The 16,910-nt window shown below is 41.8% G+C and overlaps 1 protein-coding gene across 1 annotated transcript in view; it reads right to left on the bottom strand.

Annotated features, from left to right (window-relative positions):
- Positions 1-47: 47 nt before the first annotated feature.
- grm2a (glutamate receptor, metabotropic 2a) overlaps positions 48-16,910 on the bottom strand; it is a 31,404-nt gene continuing 14,541 nt past the window's right edge. Inside the window, exons 3-6 of the mRNA XM_070958465.1 lie at positions 7,870-8,707; positions 5,447-6,510; positions 1,155-1,332; positions 48-494 (exon numbers count right to left, since the gene is read on the bottom strand). Of these exons, the coding sequence (XP_070814566.1) occupies positions 421-494; positions 1,155-1,332; positions 5,447-6,510; positions 7,870-8,707 (2,154 nt within the window). The 3' untranslated portion in view covers positions 48-420. The remainder of the gene's footprint in view (positions 495-1,154; positions 1,333-5,446; positions 6,511-7,869; positions 8,708-16,910) is intronic.

Genomic DNA, 16,910 nt, shown 5'->3' on the forward strand with positions numbered 1-16,910 from the left:
GGTTGTAAATGACATGTAAGATTATATTATGACAGCCAGACTATTAGTCATATTGGAATTAATAAAAAACACATTTTATTTACATAAATTACAAGAAAGCACAAACTGGTTCACCAAAATCTACATTAAAAACGTCTCGTATATATTACATTTAACAGATTTACTATAATTTACTCCATCGTTGCAAGTAGAATTTTCAATAAAAACAAGGGCTATATGCGACTTTATTGGCATCTCATTTAAAATCGCTACGAGTCAAAGAACAAAATAAAATAATTGGGACATTGTAATCACAGCACTTTGAGGACAACAAAGTCAGGACGGTCGTCTGTGTGACCTCTTCAATATCTGAGACACCTGATTCAGGACTAGTGATTAAATAACTGTTTACAATGCTTGGCAAACGAACTCAGCTGATCTTCACAAGGAGGACGTTGTGGAGTCCACCACCTCTCGTCCGTTACACACTGTCGGAACAACATTGGAGGCTGATGCTGAAAAACAAACCAAAAATCCCTTTAAATTCTTGGATTACGCAGACGGTACAGGTGCAGTAAATCAGATGCCCCTGCTGTACCTTTTGCACTGAGCTGTTGTACTGTAAACAGCCAGGATGACTACGGGCTTACACCAATTAGCACCATGATAATCAAGTAATCAATCTGGTCATTTGCAGTTATGTGTGTATGTGTGAATAACACAATTTCAGTTATCTAGAGACAATGAGCGCCCTCCATCCTCCAATTACTGGTTTAGAGAAATGACAGAAAGGTTCTGTATTTCACTAGTTTTTTTGTTTTTGTTTTTAATGGAAGAAAAGAACAGTGGGAAAACAGCCAGTGTTAGAGGTGTGAGAGAAAAGTGCCATCACATCACGGTTCCAGTCATCCTGGAATTACTGGCTTATAATGGGAAAATCTGCTGAAGTCTGATGTATTTAAATGTCACTGGTCATAATGACTGGTAATGATAATTACCTCTAAGCACAGTTGAAATCGAATTGTATTAAAATAGGCTGAAATGAAATTTGCATATATCCTTCTATTTAAAAAAATGGGTATAGACTGTAATAATGTCACATTTCAGTAGAGTATTGTGCTACCACTTTTTGCTCATGAGCAGTAGCTACAGTGATGTTGTTTATCAGGTGGTACCTTGTGAGAAACTGGAGCCTGGGCCGGTGGTGACGCTGAAGCGGGTGGTGGCCACCCGCAGAGTGCACACATTCTTCTGCGGCTGGAACAGGATGATGTGAACCTTGGGAGCGAAGAGGCAGCCCAACACCACCGACCCACTCAGACTGACGGAGATGCACATGGTGGTGGTCTGCACCTGGTGGGGGAAGAGAGGTGAGAAATTCACTCTGAGAAAACAAAACCATGGTTAGATAACAGGACGTATGGCTTCAAGTTCTTAGTAATTTGAGTTTACTTTTATGTAACAGAAGAGGAAAATGTTGATAGATTTCATATACCCCATCAAGTCCCAGTGTTAATGTCGATATTTTCAGTGGCATTTATTTGGAAACAATATATTTATTCAAGCGTGTGCTCATCCACAGAGCTGATGAAAGTTCAAAATTACTAGAAAGTTTTAAATTTACTCTGCTTATGTTGAATTACACAAGCACTGGAGTAAGGTTGAGGACTACAATACTGTACAAGAATATTTTAATAAGAAAGAGACTCAGAAGTCAGAAAAGAAATGCTAAAGCCATCTTTCATAATTCAAAGCCAGGTGCAACAGAGGAGGAAGCAGGAAGCCACCAGCCAGGACTGCTAAACAGAGGTGTTAAGCAATCTGTTTATTTGCTTGTCAATCAACTGCTTAACCCTCGCTCTTTTTCCCCATCACTCTGCCCACATCTTGCTATGTGTCATCAGTCTGCTCCGTCACTTCCAATCTCCTTGCAGCTTTCTTTCTGTTTTTTTTTTTTCCTGGATAACAGGATACAGCCCCGCATCGCGTGGTGTGTGGCAGGTGCATCCCATTTTCACAAGGCACAGCAGGTGTCTGTCATCACCCTGAATGCTAATGTTGGTATTAAAGTAATGTGGGCACCACGTATTGCACTGTGCACACACTGTTCTGCAACAGAGATAACACGATAATAGCAAAGAAAGAATATCAGATTAGTTTAGAAAGGGATGTAACTGACACCAAGTCAGTAAAACTAATTTTTATTTACACTGTTTAACCATCAAGCTGTTTCTTACTCTCTTACAAATACATTATTGTTTCTAATTATTGTAATAGTAGTCATCAATTGATAATAAATAATATGATGATAGGGACAAATTGCTAAAAATAATTCTTGAATTATTTAATACTAATATATTTGATATATTTGAAACACAGTGGACATGAAAGGTCACTGTGTTCCATGTAATGTGAAACAGCTACATCACTGAATTTGTCAGTTTGGGTATCTTCAGATGCATCACAGGTTGCCATGTGCAATGAATTCAACATTAAGATTCTCCTCATGCCACCTCTGAAATACAGTACACACAGTGCCACGCTCAGACACCTGGGTTTAAATGTACATTCCCCCAAATATCTATCATTACCATTTTTCTGTGCCGTGTATCTGACCTGTGTATCTGAATACAGGGTAACGCACAAAGGCAAAGGGACAGTTAATACATGATAATCTGAGCAATACCAAAGTGCACAGAGGCTTAATGTCCTCTACTTACTTCAGAAATAGTTTTGAATAAAACCGGGGCCAGTACTGCATAGGAATGACCTCTTAAGTGGTTTTAATAATTCACAAGATGTTGCTTTGGAAGAGCAGAGGACAAGGAATCTGCCTTTGCGCTAATATATTTCCAGATGTCTCCCGCTCGAGTGTGGGGAACAGGATGTAGAGCATGGCTACTATGGTTCCGGCTCGTCTCTGTGCGCTGTTGTTTTTACTGTGTTTGGCCTTTGAAGGTATTATTTTATTTCACGCATACAGCACAGCTGCTTAGATATAAATAATGTCTGCTGTGTTCAGGTAGCTTCATTCCTCCGGAGAACCTCACAGCGTAGATGAGATTCCCCCTTTTATTGGGCTTCATGCTGTACATTTATTGAAAAGCTTTATTGGATCAACCAGCCACAAGCCAGCCTTGGTAGGCTGGCGTGGATGTTGAATTGGCAAAACCCAAAAATAATTCACTGATGGAGACCAGTTTGTAATTTGTGAGAGTTGAGATGAGAGATGATGCCAATCTATTACTGTAATTAGACATAACATATGAGTCAGATCAATGAGCATTTATTGTAAAATATATTATATATCTATGGTATGGAAAGGAATGCATTACCTGGTCACCATTGGTTTCATCAGCTAATAAAGTGTATCACTGTAATTGGATTTCCTCCACTAATGCTGCATTGGTAGATTTATTTTGATATTTCCTCTCAAGGGAACTTCCAGGTTCAACTGTGAGAGCTGATACTCGCACTATGTCTATTATGTGTGAGACAACACCATCTATGGGATCTATAGCACTCCAGAGCCAACAATACTGTGGTGTTGAACTCAAAGGAGCTTAGCTGACAGTGATTAAAAATAATTCAGGAGAGCCTGGGTTTTAATGATCCATTAATGCACTGTGCAGCAGTTAAGATCACAGGCAATACCTTTCTGTCTTTCAGAACTGTCGGTACCTTTCAGTGTTTTCATAAAAGTGCTGTGACTTCTGACAGCCGTGGCTGTTTAATCAGTCGTGTTTGCTGCTGAGATGAGATGACCAGCGCTGGCATATGAGGAGAGCCCCCTCCCTCAGGGTGCAGGAAACATCTTCAATATTTCATGTAATAATCAAATGTGTTATTCATGGATCAGTAGACTGTATTTAGTTTACTTTAACATTTCATGACAAACCACAATCAAATCTGTATTTGTTATTCAGCTGGAGATTTGCATCAGGCTGTGACAACAATTTGAGAAGTGTTGTAAAACTAGGAGAACACAAGTAATATGTCCCTGCCTGTGAAAAACTAGAGACACTGTGCCAACTCAGTTGCTTCAGCAATTATTCATTGGTCAAAGGGGAGTTTTGCGTCTATCTGATGAGCCCGTTCTGGCTGTGAATTGCTTGTGTTGCCTGGAGGGCCTGGAGGAAGGGGTCCTCTGAGCCTCACTGCAGTCTCAGGACAGAGGGCACAGCTGGGACTCAACATCCCAGCCTTTCACGCTCTATTCCACACAGCTACGCACAGGGACACACAGGGACGTTCAGTTCCCTTAAAGCCCTCATGGTCTTGCCTGCCTTCTCTCTGTTTCTGCAGAGGCAGCTGTGTCAGGGGATTCCTCTCATCTCTTTCTCCCTTCTGCCTCTCTCTCGCTGTTCAGATCCCAGAGGAATAAAATCCCCATGACTCAGCCACCCTTTTCTCTAAAGTTCTATCAATTCAGTGTACAGTATGTTCCTGTGTCTACAGATGACCATCCTTCATTCAGCATGCAGGGTCGGAACCTGGACAATATTTATCTTGCCAGTCTCCATTTTGCTTTGTCAACTACATCTATCTATCTATCTATCTATCTATCTATCTATCTATCTATCTATCTATCTATCTATCTATCTATCTATCTATCTATCTATCTATCTATCTATCTATCTATCTATCTATCCTCATAAATACTGTCTGGCTCAGTGGGCACTAGAGGGAATTACTCTGCGTTGCTGCAGAGGGAGAAGTTTAAAACAAGTTTCGAGGTTAGGTTAAGGAAATGCTGGGGGTGGAGGAAAAAATGATTTCCTGCCATAAAGGTTTATTTCAGGGGGATGTGAAGGAGTTGCTGTGTCTTCCCTCATTTCACTTGGAAATGTTAACCACTGTTTTTGTGTCTTTCGTTCTTAAAGCCTAGAATACTCCTCGACAAAACACTAAGTAAGTTATACCACCACTGGAACTGGGGTTTTGTTGTGGGAAGACTGAGATATTTGTCAGCCTGTTACACTTCTCCATGACTTGAGCATCCATATTTTATAATTTACTCTCTCTTTATTAATATTTAAACATTGAAGGTAAAATAAGGCTGTTAAAGTTCTTACCTTGGAGGTTAACTGACAGTCTTAAGTATGCAGCTAATTATGAAGAATTAAAGCAATGCGGCAATAAAGAATATACTGTATGTTCCTCAGAGCCACAGGCAACACGGTCACGGATGACTGCTCAATCAATACTAGCTGACATTAGTTTGTGATTTCATGCATATGAAATCCAAATTCAACCCCACAAGAAGTTATTATCTGCTAAGATGTATTCTCCTCAGATTTGAACCTAAAGCCATCTGAACAAATATTTTAATACTGATCATTACCCACAGCATGTATTTCATCAAGGAGAGAATGAAGTAACATTTCATGGATATGATAAACGTGTGTAGTGATGATTAGAACTTTGCTTCATTCTCATAAAGCATGTATAACCTAACTTAACTCACCCTGTAGTCACTGGCAGTAACGTAGAAAATAGGCTGGAAAGCCAGCCAGATGATGCAGGTGGTGTACATGGTGAACCCGATGAACTTGGCCTCGTTGAAGTTCTCAGGGCATTTGCGGGTCTTGAAGGCGTAGACCGTGCAGAGGATAATAAGGATGCAGTTGTAGGTGAGAGACATGAGCATGCTGGAGTCCTTGCTGTTACACTTGAGGGTAACCACGTCTCTCCTCTCCGGGCTCACTTCCTTTCTCACCCCTGGCGCCTCCACCAGCAGCCAGACCACCACCACAACCAGCTGGCAGGAGATCAGAGCACCGCAGATGGCAACCTGGGAGGCCGGGCTGATAAATCGAGGCCGCTGAGCTCCATCTTTCACCCCGCTGAAGATCCGAGCGATGCGATTGGTCTTGGTCAGGAGGGCTGAGTAACACACAGCAAACGAGGTGCCTAGACCGAGGCGGCGCAGAGTACAAACTGCCGTGGACGGTTTGGCAATGTAGATGAAGGTCATGCTATAACACATCAACACTCCCAGCAGGAGAATGTAGGAGAGCTCACGTCCACTGGCCTTCACCACGGGTGTCTCATTGTGTTTAAGGAAGAGGCCAATGACGAACAGCGTACACATCATCCCTAGACACGAAATCGTGACGGGTCCAATGGCCCAGGCATCTTCCCAGCGGATGTACTCCTCGGGCAGATCGTAACAGCCTGTCAGGTTGGCCAGGGGCCACTGTCCAAAGCTGCAGTCAGCACAGGTGAACTCATCCTGCAAATACTGGTAGGGCTGACAGGGGATACAGATCCAGCAGCACACGTCTCCAGGCTGCATGCTCTTCACCTCGTTCTTCCTGCAGGGGTCACTACACTGGGAAGTTGGTGCAACCTGGCCAGCCCAGGGGATCAGGCTGGTGTTCAGGGTCAGGCTCTGAGCCCAGTAGCCGACCTTTTGGTAGACATAGCGTTCACCGTCTTTGTGGTAGTGGAAGATGTTGTAACGGCCGAGGCTGTCCCCAAAGGCATCAAAGCGGACTATATTCTCTGTGTCTGGCGGACGAAAAGGCGCTGAAGATGAAAAGAAAAGAGAGGGTGTAAGTGTGTCGCACCATGAGCACATTTCTCAGGTAGGGCAGTCTCATCTATGTCTTTGCTTATTTATGTGTCTCAGGTGACATTTCATTCGTCTCTCAGTACAGACTGAACAGTGACGGTGATGGGACACAGGTGCAAATTGTCAATTTACATGATAGAAGCCAGAATTACTTTGATGGAAAGTTCTGTTCGTTAACAGAACTAGCAGTGCAGGATGCATGGCCAGGAAATAGAGTATGAGGGGCTGTGATTAATGATTGTCTTCATAGTGGTTATTCAGTTTTAATCCGTTATTACTTTAACACACTGTAGTTGGTATTCATTTTTCAGTCCATTGACTAATTGATTAATCGACTCATCGTTTCAGCCCTAGCAATATTTGTATCATTTTATTGTAAAACATGTAAGAATTTAGTGTGAAGAGCATATTAAACAGTTATATATTAGTAATAGTACTAGTATATATATAGAATATTACAGTTCCTTTTTATGTGACACTAAACTTACATCTAGTCTAAGATGATTTTTTAAATTTATAGTGAGTGGTTAATCCACCTGTTTCTGTGTGTTTTCTCCTCAGGGTGTTGCAGTGCCTGCAGGGACTGTTTAATTTCAGGCCTCTGATCCCATCCAGTCTCTGGATAGTAAAATCCTTTGGGTGTTTTTCTTTTTTTTTTTTTGCTTTTTTCACTAATTTTGAAAAGCAGAAAAGTACAGCTGGATAAGAGCACACCGGTCCACTTCTATGTCCCCATCAATGAAAATGTCAGTATTTTCATAAATCAGTGAATAAAACAATACAGCTTAGTGAGAGTGTTTCGCTTGTTGCGTCGATCATTTGTGATGTGCGGATGCACTGATGCATAAACTTCTCCTCGTTTTATGTTGTAGCCGTGCATAGACAAGCAGGAAACATGAACTGTTTGCATGATCAGTATCTGCAGTGTTCAAACAGAAGAACGCTCTCTTAATTCACACTTAAGTCAAGATGCATGAAAAGAAGGAGCCTTAAAGCAGAAGAGAGTGAGTTAACAGTTCCATCTTTGCAAATTGAATCATTACAGGGCTTATCTGCAGCTGCAGTGTATAAACACGCAGAATTACTCTTGCACTTACTCAACATTTCATATGAATTGGTACAATGAATCTAAATTGATATAACCTAATTTGGCAGCATACAGTACGCACAGAGTGCACTCAGGGAAATTAAATTATATTGAGGTTTTATACAGATGACGGAATAATGAGAAAAAGAAAACTGCCTTACATCATGAAAATTTGAATCTGTTAAGCCTCTGTGTAATAATATTAGTTCATCAAGCTTTTACTCACCATCAAACTTGACTTTGAGAATGTAGTCCCTGTAAAACTTCCTGCCATTGCCGGGTTTAAGGGCTTCACACACCTTGGTGGAGTTGGGGCACAAGGCCTGCCTCATGTTATGTAAGGCAGCAGCCATCGCATAGACAGCATTGACTACAAACATGATCTTGGATTCTGGCTGAAATGGAGTCTCGCGGAGTGAGTGCTTCCCACAGCCCAGATCATGGAGGCTGCATTGGAACTGGTTTTCCCAAAACTCTCTAAACCAGGGATTTCTGGTGTTGTTGTAGGGGTGCAGGGCAGTGAAGTATTCATTAAACCGGGGGATCTGATATGAAGCCAGTTCAATGGTGAATGCCCCGTCGGCCACTGCCTCACTGCCTCTCACCACACTCTCCTGCGCCCCCCAGCCATCGCTGGCCACCCAGGTGAAGGTGACGTTCATGCGGTTGGCTGCCACCAGAAGCTCGCGGGCGTCTTCGCTGCGCGTGAACAGGATGACCACCTTTGCGTTGGACTTCTGCTGCAGGGAGCGGATCACATTTTCATAACTCCAGCGGCTCATGGAGCGGCTCACCTTTGCTGACGTGGCAATGCAGATCTGGCGGGCACGAGCCTCCTGCTGGAAGGCGTCAATGCCAGTCTCGCCATAGTCACCTTCTGATGCCACTGTTGACACGTACGTCCAATTGAAGTAACGCAGGATCTCCGCCATGGCTTTAGCCTGGTAGAAGTCAGGGGGCACAGTGCGAGCAAAGTAGTCATAGCGTGTCTTGTCGCTGAGCTTGGCACTGGTGGAAGCGTAGCTGATCTGAGGAATTTGGAAGAGTCGCAGAAGGTTGGCCACCTGGAATAAATGAGGGACACCAGAATGATTATGTCTGATCTTGAATCAGTCCTCACACAATATCAATAAACCATCATTAAGTGTACTGTAAGTGTACATAAGCATGCTATTATTATGGAAACTAGTAATTAACTTATTACAGTTCACACAGAAAACACCTGCCAACTGTAGGAATTGTCTTAATTGCTCATCATTAAATAAATGAATGAAACTGGCTACTCTACATGCTTTTCTCTCTGCAGATGCAATTAGTCTCACCCCATTCAGTCTCTCATTTCTTCACGGGATCCCTGCTGAGCCTCTCACAGCTTAACTCTCCTGCTGACTGGCAAGATCCTGCATTCAACAATTATCTTTTCTCATCTGCAATGCTGTCTTCAATGTTAACCAAAGAATGCGGACAGAGGGCTGCAGGTGTTAGTGGATAGAATTTATAGTTCTACAAAAATGAACACATTTTCAGAAAGTTTGCTCTGCTTTGGAGAGAAGAGAGACGCAGACAGGGAGAGACAGAGATGGGTTGAGGGCAGGGATTAGGAAGTGAAAGGGAGTCAAAGTATCAAAAAATCTTGAAACTTTGCGTTTTCTATGTAATAGGTTTTGGCAGTGTCATGACACTGCACAGTCTGCAGAAGCAGCCACTGACTAGCTTTTGCTTCAGGCACTTCTGTGGATGCCTAAGGGGGCCGGTCTGATCAGTCAAAAGAATGCCAACCTAAATCTGGTTGACTTTAATGCCGACTCTCACACCAACACGCTCGTGGAACAACATCTTGACTGCCAATGAATCATCCCTGAAGAAGTCAGAGAGGAAATTCACACTGAAATGCATCCATTCATTAAAATTTATCATTCCTATATTGTCAGTTATGATAAGTGTGGAATGGGGCAATTCCATCTTCTCTCTTTTACCCAAATAATTGCGTTGGTATAACTATGTATTAAAATAAATTACACTGTTGTTGTTAGAGAGGAGTCCCTATGTGAGCGTGAAGTAGCCTTTGTCATTTATTTTAAGATCAACCTTTCCAGGACAGTATTATAATAATATTGAATGCACAGTGACAGCAGTACACATTACAATAAATCTGGTGTGATCTGCCTCAGTGGATTTTAATCATGGAATCTTTGCTATTCTACAGGATCAGAGAGATCAATTTTAAATGAGCCAATGGCAGCGATTTCCAGACCACTAGATTTATTGGAATTAATGAGAGGACGTTTCTCACAAATTTGAAATGCAACCGCACAATCAACAGCGACTGGACTCGATTTTTTACCACCACCCAAACGATGTCATACAGAGGCAATCCTGACTGGAATTACCACATTCCATATTAGAGCTATTTCTGACTCGTCTGTGGTGAAGCAGCTGAAAAAAACAATGAAAATCTAGATTGTAGCATTTCATATCAGTTCAAAGGTTGGTTTCCCCTGAGATTTCCAGGTCAGCTGGAGAAACCCTGATTATGCAGACAGGCTAATAATCACATTTCTGCATAGATTCATCTCTCCTCGTAAACCGCCTTGACAGCCTTTCTCAACATGTGGTGAAACAGCTGGAAGCAGCGTTCTTGCTCTCTTAGGAGGATAGCAGAGTATGATCTAGAATGCAAGTGACACATAAACACTAAGTAATTAATCATTTTCACATCACTCGATTTTATATTAAAACCTGCAAAACCCATTCCCATTATAATAAAGTCTCACGGGGGTCTTCTCCATAATTCCTTTATAATTGCATTTGAATACTTTTCATAATAAAAGACGTGTTTAATATTGAGGCCAGTCCACTTCTTGGATTTAGTTGCGTGAACTTTGAGTGAACTGGTTTTGTCTGTGCATTCAGCCCCCACAAATGCACCACAAAACAAAGCATTCACCAACTCTCAGCTTTATTTCCAGTCCACAAGAGGAATTAATCATATTGGTGCCCCCTGAGTGCTCTCCATACATGAGAAAGATTACTTGCTAATTGTAAACAATGGAAGAGAATATTATGAATTTTTTTTAGACTGAAAATGTCTCTAGTCCACTCTCTCTATGCTTTCCAAATCTAGCATTTTCCTTGATGTTTCTGGACATAAAAGGGAAATCCCTGAGTACACAGTTCATCTTTTAATATTGTTGTTCTATCATCATGTGATATCCCTCCAAAAACATATCTCTCAGGCTCCTTCAACATGTGTTCAGAAAATAGCAACACAGAGAAAAGTAAGGAGAATATTTCATATTATAAACTAGGATTCTTTTACATTTTTACAATAAATTGTTTTAGAAGGACAGATAACCCTGTTATAAAGTCAAAATCTGTGCGGAAAGATAAGAAGCATGCATTAGTCAGATGCTGACTGAACGATGGAGGGTTTTAAATAAGTTAATGGCTTTATGAAATTGCTGTGATTAACATTTTTTGTTCACTTTTATGGAGCACTCGGGTTCCTGTTGGTTTGTTTCAACACAAAGGCAGTTGGAAAGGCTGTGAGGGCTCCTGATCCAGGAGGTTCTGGTGGGATTTGAATCCAGGGCAGTAAGACTTCATGTGATTTATAGGCTATTATCCATCTCTGAGTGTTCAAGACAAAGAATGCACAGAACGCATGTAGGTGCATTCACATATCAGCAGACGTAAGCGTAGGTTTAGGTATGACTGGTTGGAGACCAAACAGTAGTCAGTTTAAACCTTCACCTGCTCATTATGCTCCATAATATTCATTTAATACTCAATCAGCTAGGGATAAGTTTAACTTTGTAGAACCTTTGTATGCACATCGGTATGTTATTTGATTGCAGTGATACTTAACCTCTGCATTGTCCACCTGGCATAGTTGTGTTAATGTGATCATTTTCTCTGCACAGGTACAATACACATCCATTCTGCTGTAATTTGGCTATGCTTGCGGTGGTGAATGAGTAATTTCTCTGAGGAGGGTATTAAAGGAAGCTCTATGCCAGTTGAGTAATCCACTTACATGTGGCTTATGGAGGTTATAAAGCACAGTGCCAGACGTGTCACCAATACAATGGGTGTATTGGAAATCATTATACGATAGATGTTTACATGGCTTATATGAAAAGCCAAGTCTCTTCTCGCCTGCCAAAGCCTGTGTCTGACAAACGGTGACTGTCGAGACCTTTGGTAGATATTAGAGGGCAGAGTGACCATCAAGGCTTAATTTGTGCCAGACCCTCCCGCAACAGGATCTAGGACCTCCCAGATTGAGACTGTCGCCTGTTTGATTGGATCCTGCACATCCTTTGTCACTATCAAAATCAACTTTCATTTCCCTCCATTGTAGCAGCCCACAGACAGAAGGAAAATGACAGGGAAGTGAAGGGACAGTCAATGAGAGCTGCGAACTGCAAACAGCTGTTTTATCCGTCTGCTGATTTTGAATGATTTTTGTCAATGCTCTGATTGCATGAGGCTTTGTTTGTGATTACAGTTTTGTTTATCGCTCCAGGTTCTAGATTTCTGGGGGGGTTCCCACAGAACTATGACCATGTTCTTCTTTTGGTCTCTTCCAATGAGACAGGAATGACAGGAGTGATGCACCTTTATCTGGCGCCTGCTAGCTGCACTAGGATTCTCACTGAAACGGGTTCAAAGGAGCACAAAAGTCCCGGAGCTTAATAAGCTAGAGGACAAGAAGAGCTTGAGATATAAGTTGTGTGACACCAGAAAAGCTGAGCCAGAGCCAGAGAGATGTGCAGTGCATCAAAGGCTTCTATGGCAAGTTTATATCCTGCAGACATTGTTGTTCAGCAAATTGCGCTTGGAGGGTGTTGTGTCTTCCCGCCTACAGCTGCAGGTTTTAAGGACGCCGCGAGAATGTGTTTCCTGAGTTGCAAAACATAATTTAGGATGAGCGCACAGCAACACGTCCAACATATCGACAGACCTGCTTGTGTATTATTGCCCCCGCTGTGCAGCAAATTAATTTCATTATTATGTATTTGTGTATATATGGAACCAAAGAGGAGAAGGATTATGTATTTAACAGAGCATATTTTAGTAAATGTAGTTACTTCACCTGCTGTCAATGCCTCACAACATTAGTTGCTACTAAAGGTGCTCATGTTACATGTGTGCCGTTGTTTAATCATTCAGTTGTTTGCATGCAAACTATAACATCTATTAATGCAAGAAGATAATATTTGGTGTCAGTTATACCATATTCATGTACGTATCAGAACTTATTTTCTGTGGTCGTAGTATATACTTTTTTGTGGTTTTCATGTCTAGAGTACTAAAAAGAAAACCAAATGGTCAGCCTTCTTGTCCGCTCTCATTTTTATTTATGCAGAAGGAGGGACAAGAGGAGGGTTGTACAATCAGTTTTTACATGCAAGGGGTATCTGAGCACCAGCAGACTCCCAAAAATCTCGGTCCAAGAATTGTTGCTTGCGTGTAAGGCAGAAGTGATTTTTGAATCTTTCATAAGACTAAACTGCAAGTAGACATGCCTGAGGTTGTAGCTGCACAGTATGGCTTACCGTCTCACACTTTGAGTTACAAGGATCAGCGTGCATTAGACAGCACCTTATTTAATTAAGCGAAGTGGCCCAGTGTGCCTTTGCACTTCAGGGTCTGTTACTGAGCAGATTACTGTGAAAGCGGTTTCCTCCCAAGCAATGAGAGCATACAGGACCTGGTAGCTGCATTTGACACATAGACACCGAGTAACAGGATTGTTCTTTTCGGCTGTCGTATACTGTTTCCATAGAGATACCCCTAAGGCACCAGCGAACACTATGAGCTAGAATAATTCAGACTGCCCATGTGAAATGTCAAAATACAGTTGTGTAACAGAGCAGAAAAGCTCTTTATATTTGATAAAGTTTGGATAAAAGTCCACAAATGTATACATTGCATAAAAATAACCAACATTATGTTTTAGTTTCTTGCCCTTAAATAAATTAATAATAATAATAATAATAATAATAATAATAAATGCCAGATGTGTAGAATTTATTGGAAAAGTCAGTCTGTGGTTTGTTCATTTTTGTCTGAGTGGAGGTGGGTTAACATGGGGGATGCATTTTGGTTATTTTGCTAACAAAGGGGGTGGCATCTGCCTTCAAATCACCTATTGTTTATAGGTGATTAAAAATTAAATAGAAATGCAGTTTGTTTTTGCAGCACATCTCCAGCACATTAAAAATACTGCAAAGTACTGCACTGTACTGGCCCGGAGTCTGAATCACAGGGCGGATACACATTATTTTTCATTTTTGTGAGATAGGGCATTTAGCCCTGGTGGAATAAATACAATACATCTTAAACTCCTGTAGATGGTAGTAAAGTTGAATACTGACAAAACAGCCAATTGTAGAAATCCGGTGACCCCATGTCACAATCTACATTGACAGTACCTATAATCCTCTGGAATAGCCATCACACATAGATGCTCCAGCTTCAGACAGAAAGCAGCTGTTATGGAGCGCTCGGGGACAGAGGTTTCAATGGAGAGCTGTTAAACTGAAACATCACCACAATTTCTCAAATGCTTGCAGATTTGTATATTATGGTAAATAGAGTGGACTGTTGGCCTCGGTCTGGGCTCTGCAAGTGCCCTTCTGTCTTTGTGTCTGCTTAACATAATAATGAATGGACAAGAGACATCAAAGAGTAAGACGTTAAAAAAAAGAAGTTGGGAGTACGTACGTTGCCTCACAGTTGAGGCAATAGTCAAATAACAGCAACGGAAATACAGGGACACAGAAATAAGGGACTGAGACATTGTTGTGGTCCAGGAACTATCAGGCCTACTTTGTAGAGATGTCATGATTTTTTCTACATGAAAAGCCCATCTGTTCTTCCCAGAAGACTGTCTCAGTGTGCTTCTACAGCGATAACACTGTATTCCCAGAGCAGCAGTCCTTAGCTCCACTCAGTATCACACCTATACAGCCCATTGCAGCGCTCCGAAACACACATGCAAACACACGCATGAGAAGTGGACATGCATGCATATACAGCACAGCATAGCATCGTGCACTGTATAGTTAGAGTACGCACTGCATCATTATTAGTTTGTTTTTTATAATTTAGTTGCTTGGCAACAGCTTTAACAGGATGCAAATATGAGTGGTTAGATACCTAGAGCAAGGATGTTTTTGATCAGGTCCTGCCCCGACATCCTGCTGGATGATATTAATGTCCTTTCTGCTGCAGAAGTCTTTCAAGGCCCTCATGCAAGCATTCAGACTACACCGCATGTTAAGATATGGCTGCCCTTCCATTCAATTACAATGTCAATAACTCAGCTTTTGACACACACTTGCCTCCATTCATTAATTTCTTCCTTTGTGACTCAGTGCTTTGACATCTCTTTGGAGTTGTTTCTGTTGTCAAACATCACAGGCATGCTCCGTGTGATCCAGCACGAAAGTTTAACTAAAAATCCACATGCATGACGAACCAAAATGGGGTGCAGCTGATTCTAACATTCACTGAGTTTGTGCGGTGGACATTATATGTATTTCCACTGCACAAATAGTGCGTTCTGCCAAGCCACTGAATAATCCAATCACGTGTGAATTATTCACGATTTTGGAAGCACATTCTTTACTTTCACCCATGAATAATGCATTTTCACTGCATGGTTTTACTGATACGTTTCATCATTATTGTTCTCTCTGGCATGGATTCTGTCATGTGTGTATCCATGTTTAAATCCTTTATATGACTCATGAATGCTCCAGAGATTGGCACTGTCTACCTGCAGATGAAGACAATTCTATAAATAGGCTTGTTTGTGGATGAAAAAACAAAAAGGAGAGAGATTCTTCTCATAAATCTACTTCATTATTCCGCTCACACAGTTGAGTCTGCAAATGTCAAGCCATGTGTTCATATCAGGATCTATATCTTTAAATTCCATCTTCTGAGTGTGTCTTCTCCCATCTAATTAATCAGTAAAAATTACCACATCTCAGGCAGTGTGCTAAAATATTCCAATTAATTCACAAAGGTGCCATCACACAATAAGTGCTTTCATCCAGATACCCCAGAACAAGCCAAGCTTCTACATCCAGACAGCCATTTTTGTGTGCTGCTCTGAAAGAGCAGGTCATCTTGTGTTGTTTGCAGATCGGTTCTGGAAATTTCCTCCCTCTGTGTTTCATGCCTGAGAATAATTCTTTAGTGAGTGTTTGAGTATTTGACATTCCAGAGGTGTTGTTCTTCTAATGCACCCTGGTGATTATGATGTTTTTCCTGAGGGATGCTCTCTTACCAGTGAGTCATATTTAGCAGCACAGACTGCTGTCAGGGTAACAAAAGTGTAGTCCCTTCCATGTATTAATCACAAGCCAGCCCTGAGGCGAGATGTTCCTGGGCTGCAATTGTGGAATAAAATACATCTCTGATTAACCGACGCCTTTAGGACATCAAGGAGTAATAGCGCTAATGTTCTCTATAAAGCAGCTATATCCAGAGACATTCATATACTGGATGCTGACTGACAGCATTTTGGAGATTGAAAGAATTTTGTTTTCTGTATGCAACAATAGCACTGAATATCTTCTACTGCAGGTAACTGTGTGTCCTGTCAGTGCTGCAGCTCTTCACACATGAATGAAAATGCTGAATGCACCGAACATGTCATCGCAAGGTCATTATTCACCTTGCACTGATAACGTGCTGTTTAGACCACAGGGAAGATGTTCATGGCTAAACACTAGAATCACATAAATATTTCCACAAGTAGATTCATTCAAACTGTCCAGATGGCATCACAGACTTCCTGATGACTGTTAAAGATACAGGCTTTTGATTTTCAAATGGTTCAGCGCCATATGATGCCATGTGACTCATGAACCCCCCCCCCCCCCCCCCCCCCCCCCCCCCCCAGATCATTTCTGCCTGTCACTGTCTCAGTGTTTCTGGGAAACATGATCTCTCATTCCATCCCTTTGCATCCTCTTTGCTGGGCAGAACACCTCTGCCAAACCATCAGACAGCCTGGCAGTAACCACAGATGGGGAAGACAGGACCCAGCCTGCAAGAGCGTCACAGAACTTCGCCTCCGCACTTAACTCAATCTGTGCCCATGTAATGCCAGCATGGCTAGGCCTGCAGCCAGATCCTCCCCCATATCTGCGATTGTCACACCACAACACCAGCAGCACAGCAACACGCTCCTTCATTGTGACAGATTTGGACAGCACTCAGCGTTCTCACCACCTGCCGGTTCAT

The sequence above is a fragment of the Chaetodon trifascialis genome, chromosome 3 (assembly GCF_039877785.1).
Source record: "Chaetodon trifascialis isolate fChaTrf1 chromosome 3, fChaTrf1.hap1, whole genome shotgun sequence".
NCBI lineage: Eukaryota > Metazoa > Chordata > Actinopteri > Chaetodontiformes > Chaetodontidae > Chaetodon > Chaetodon trifascialis.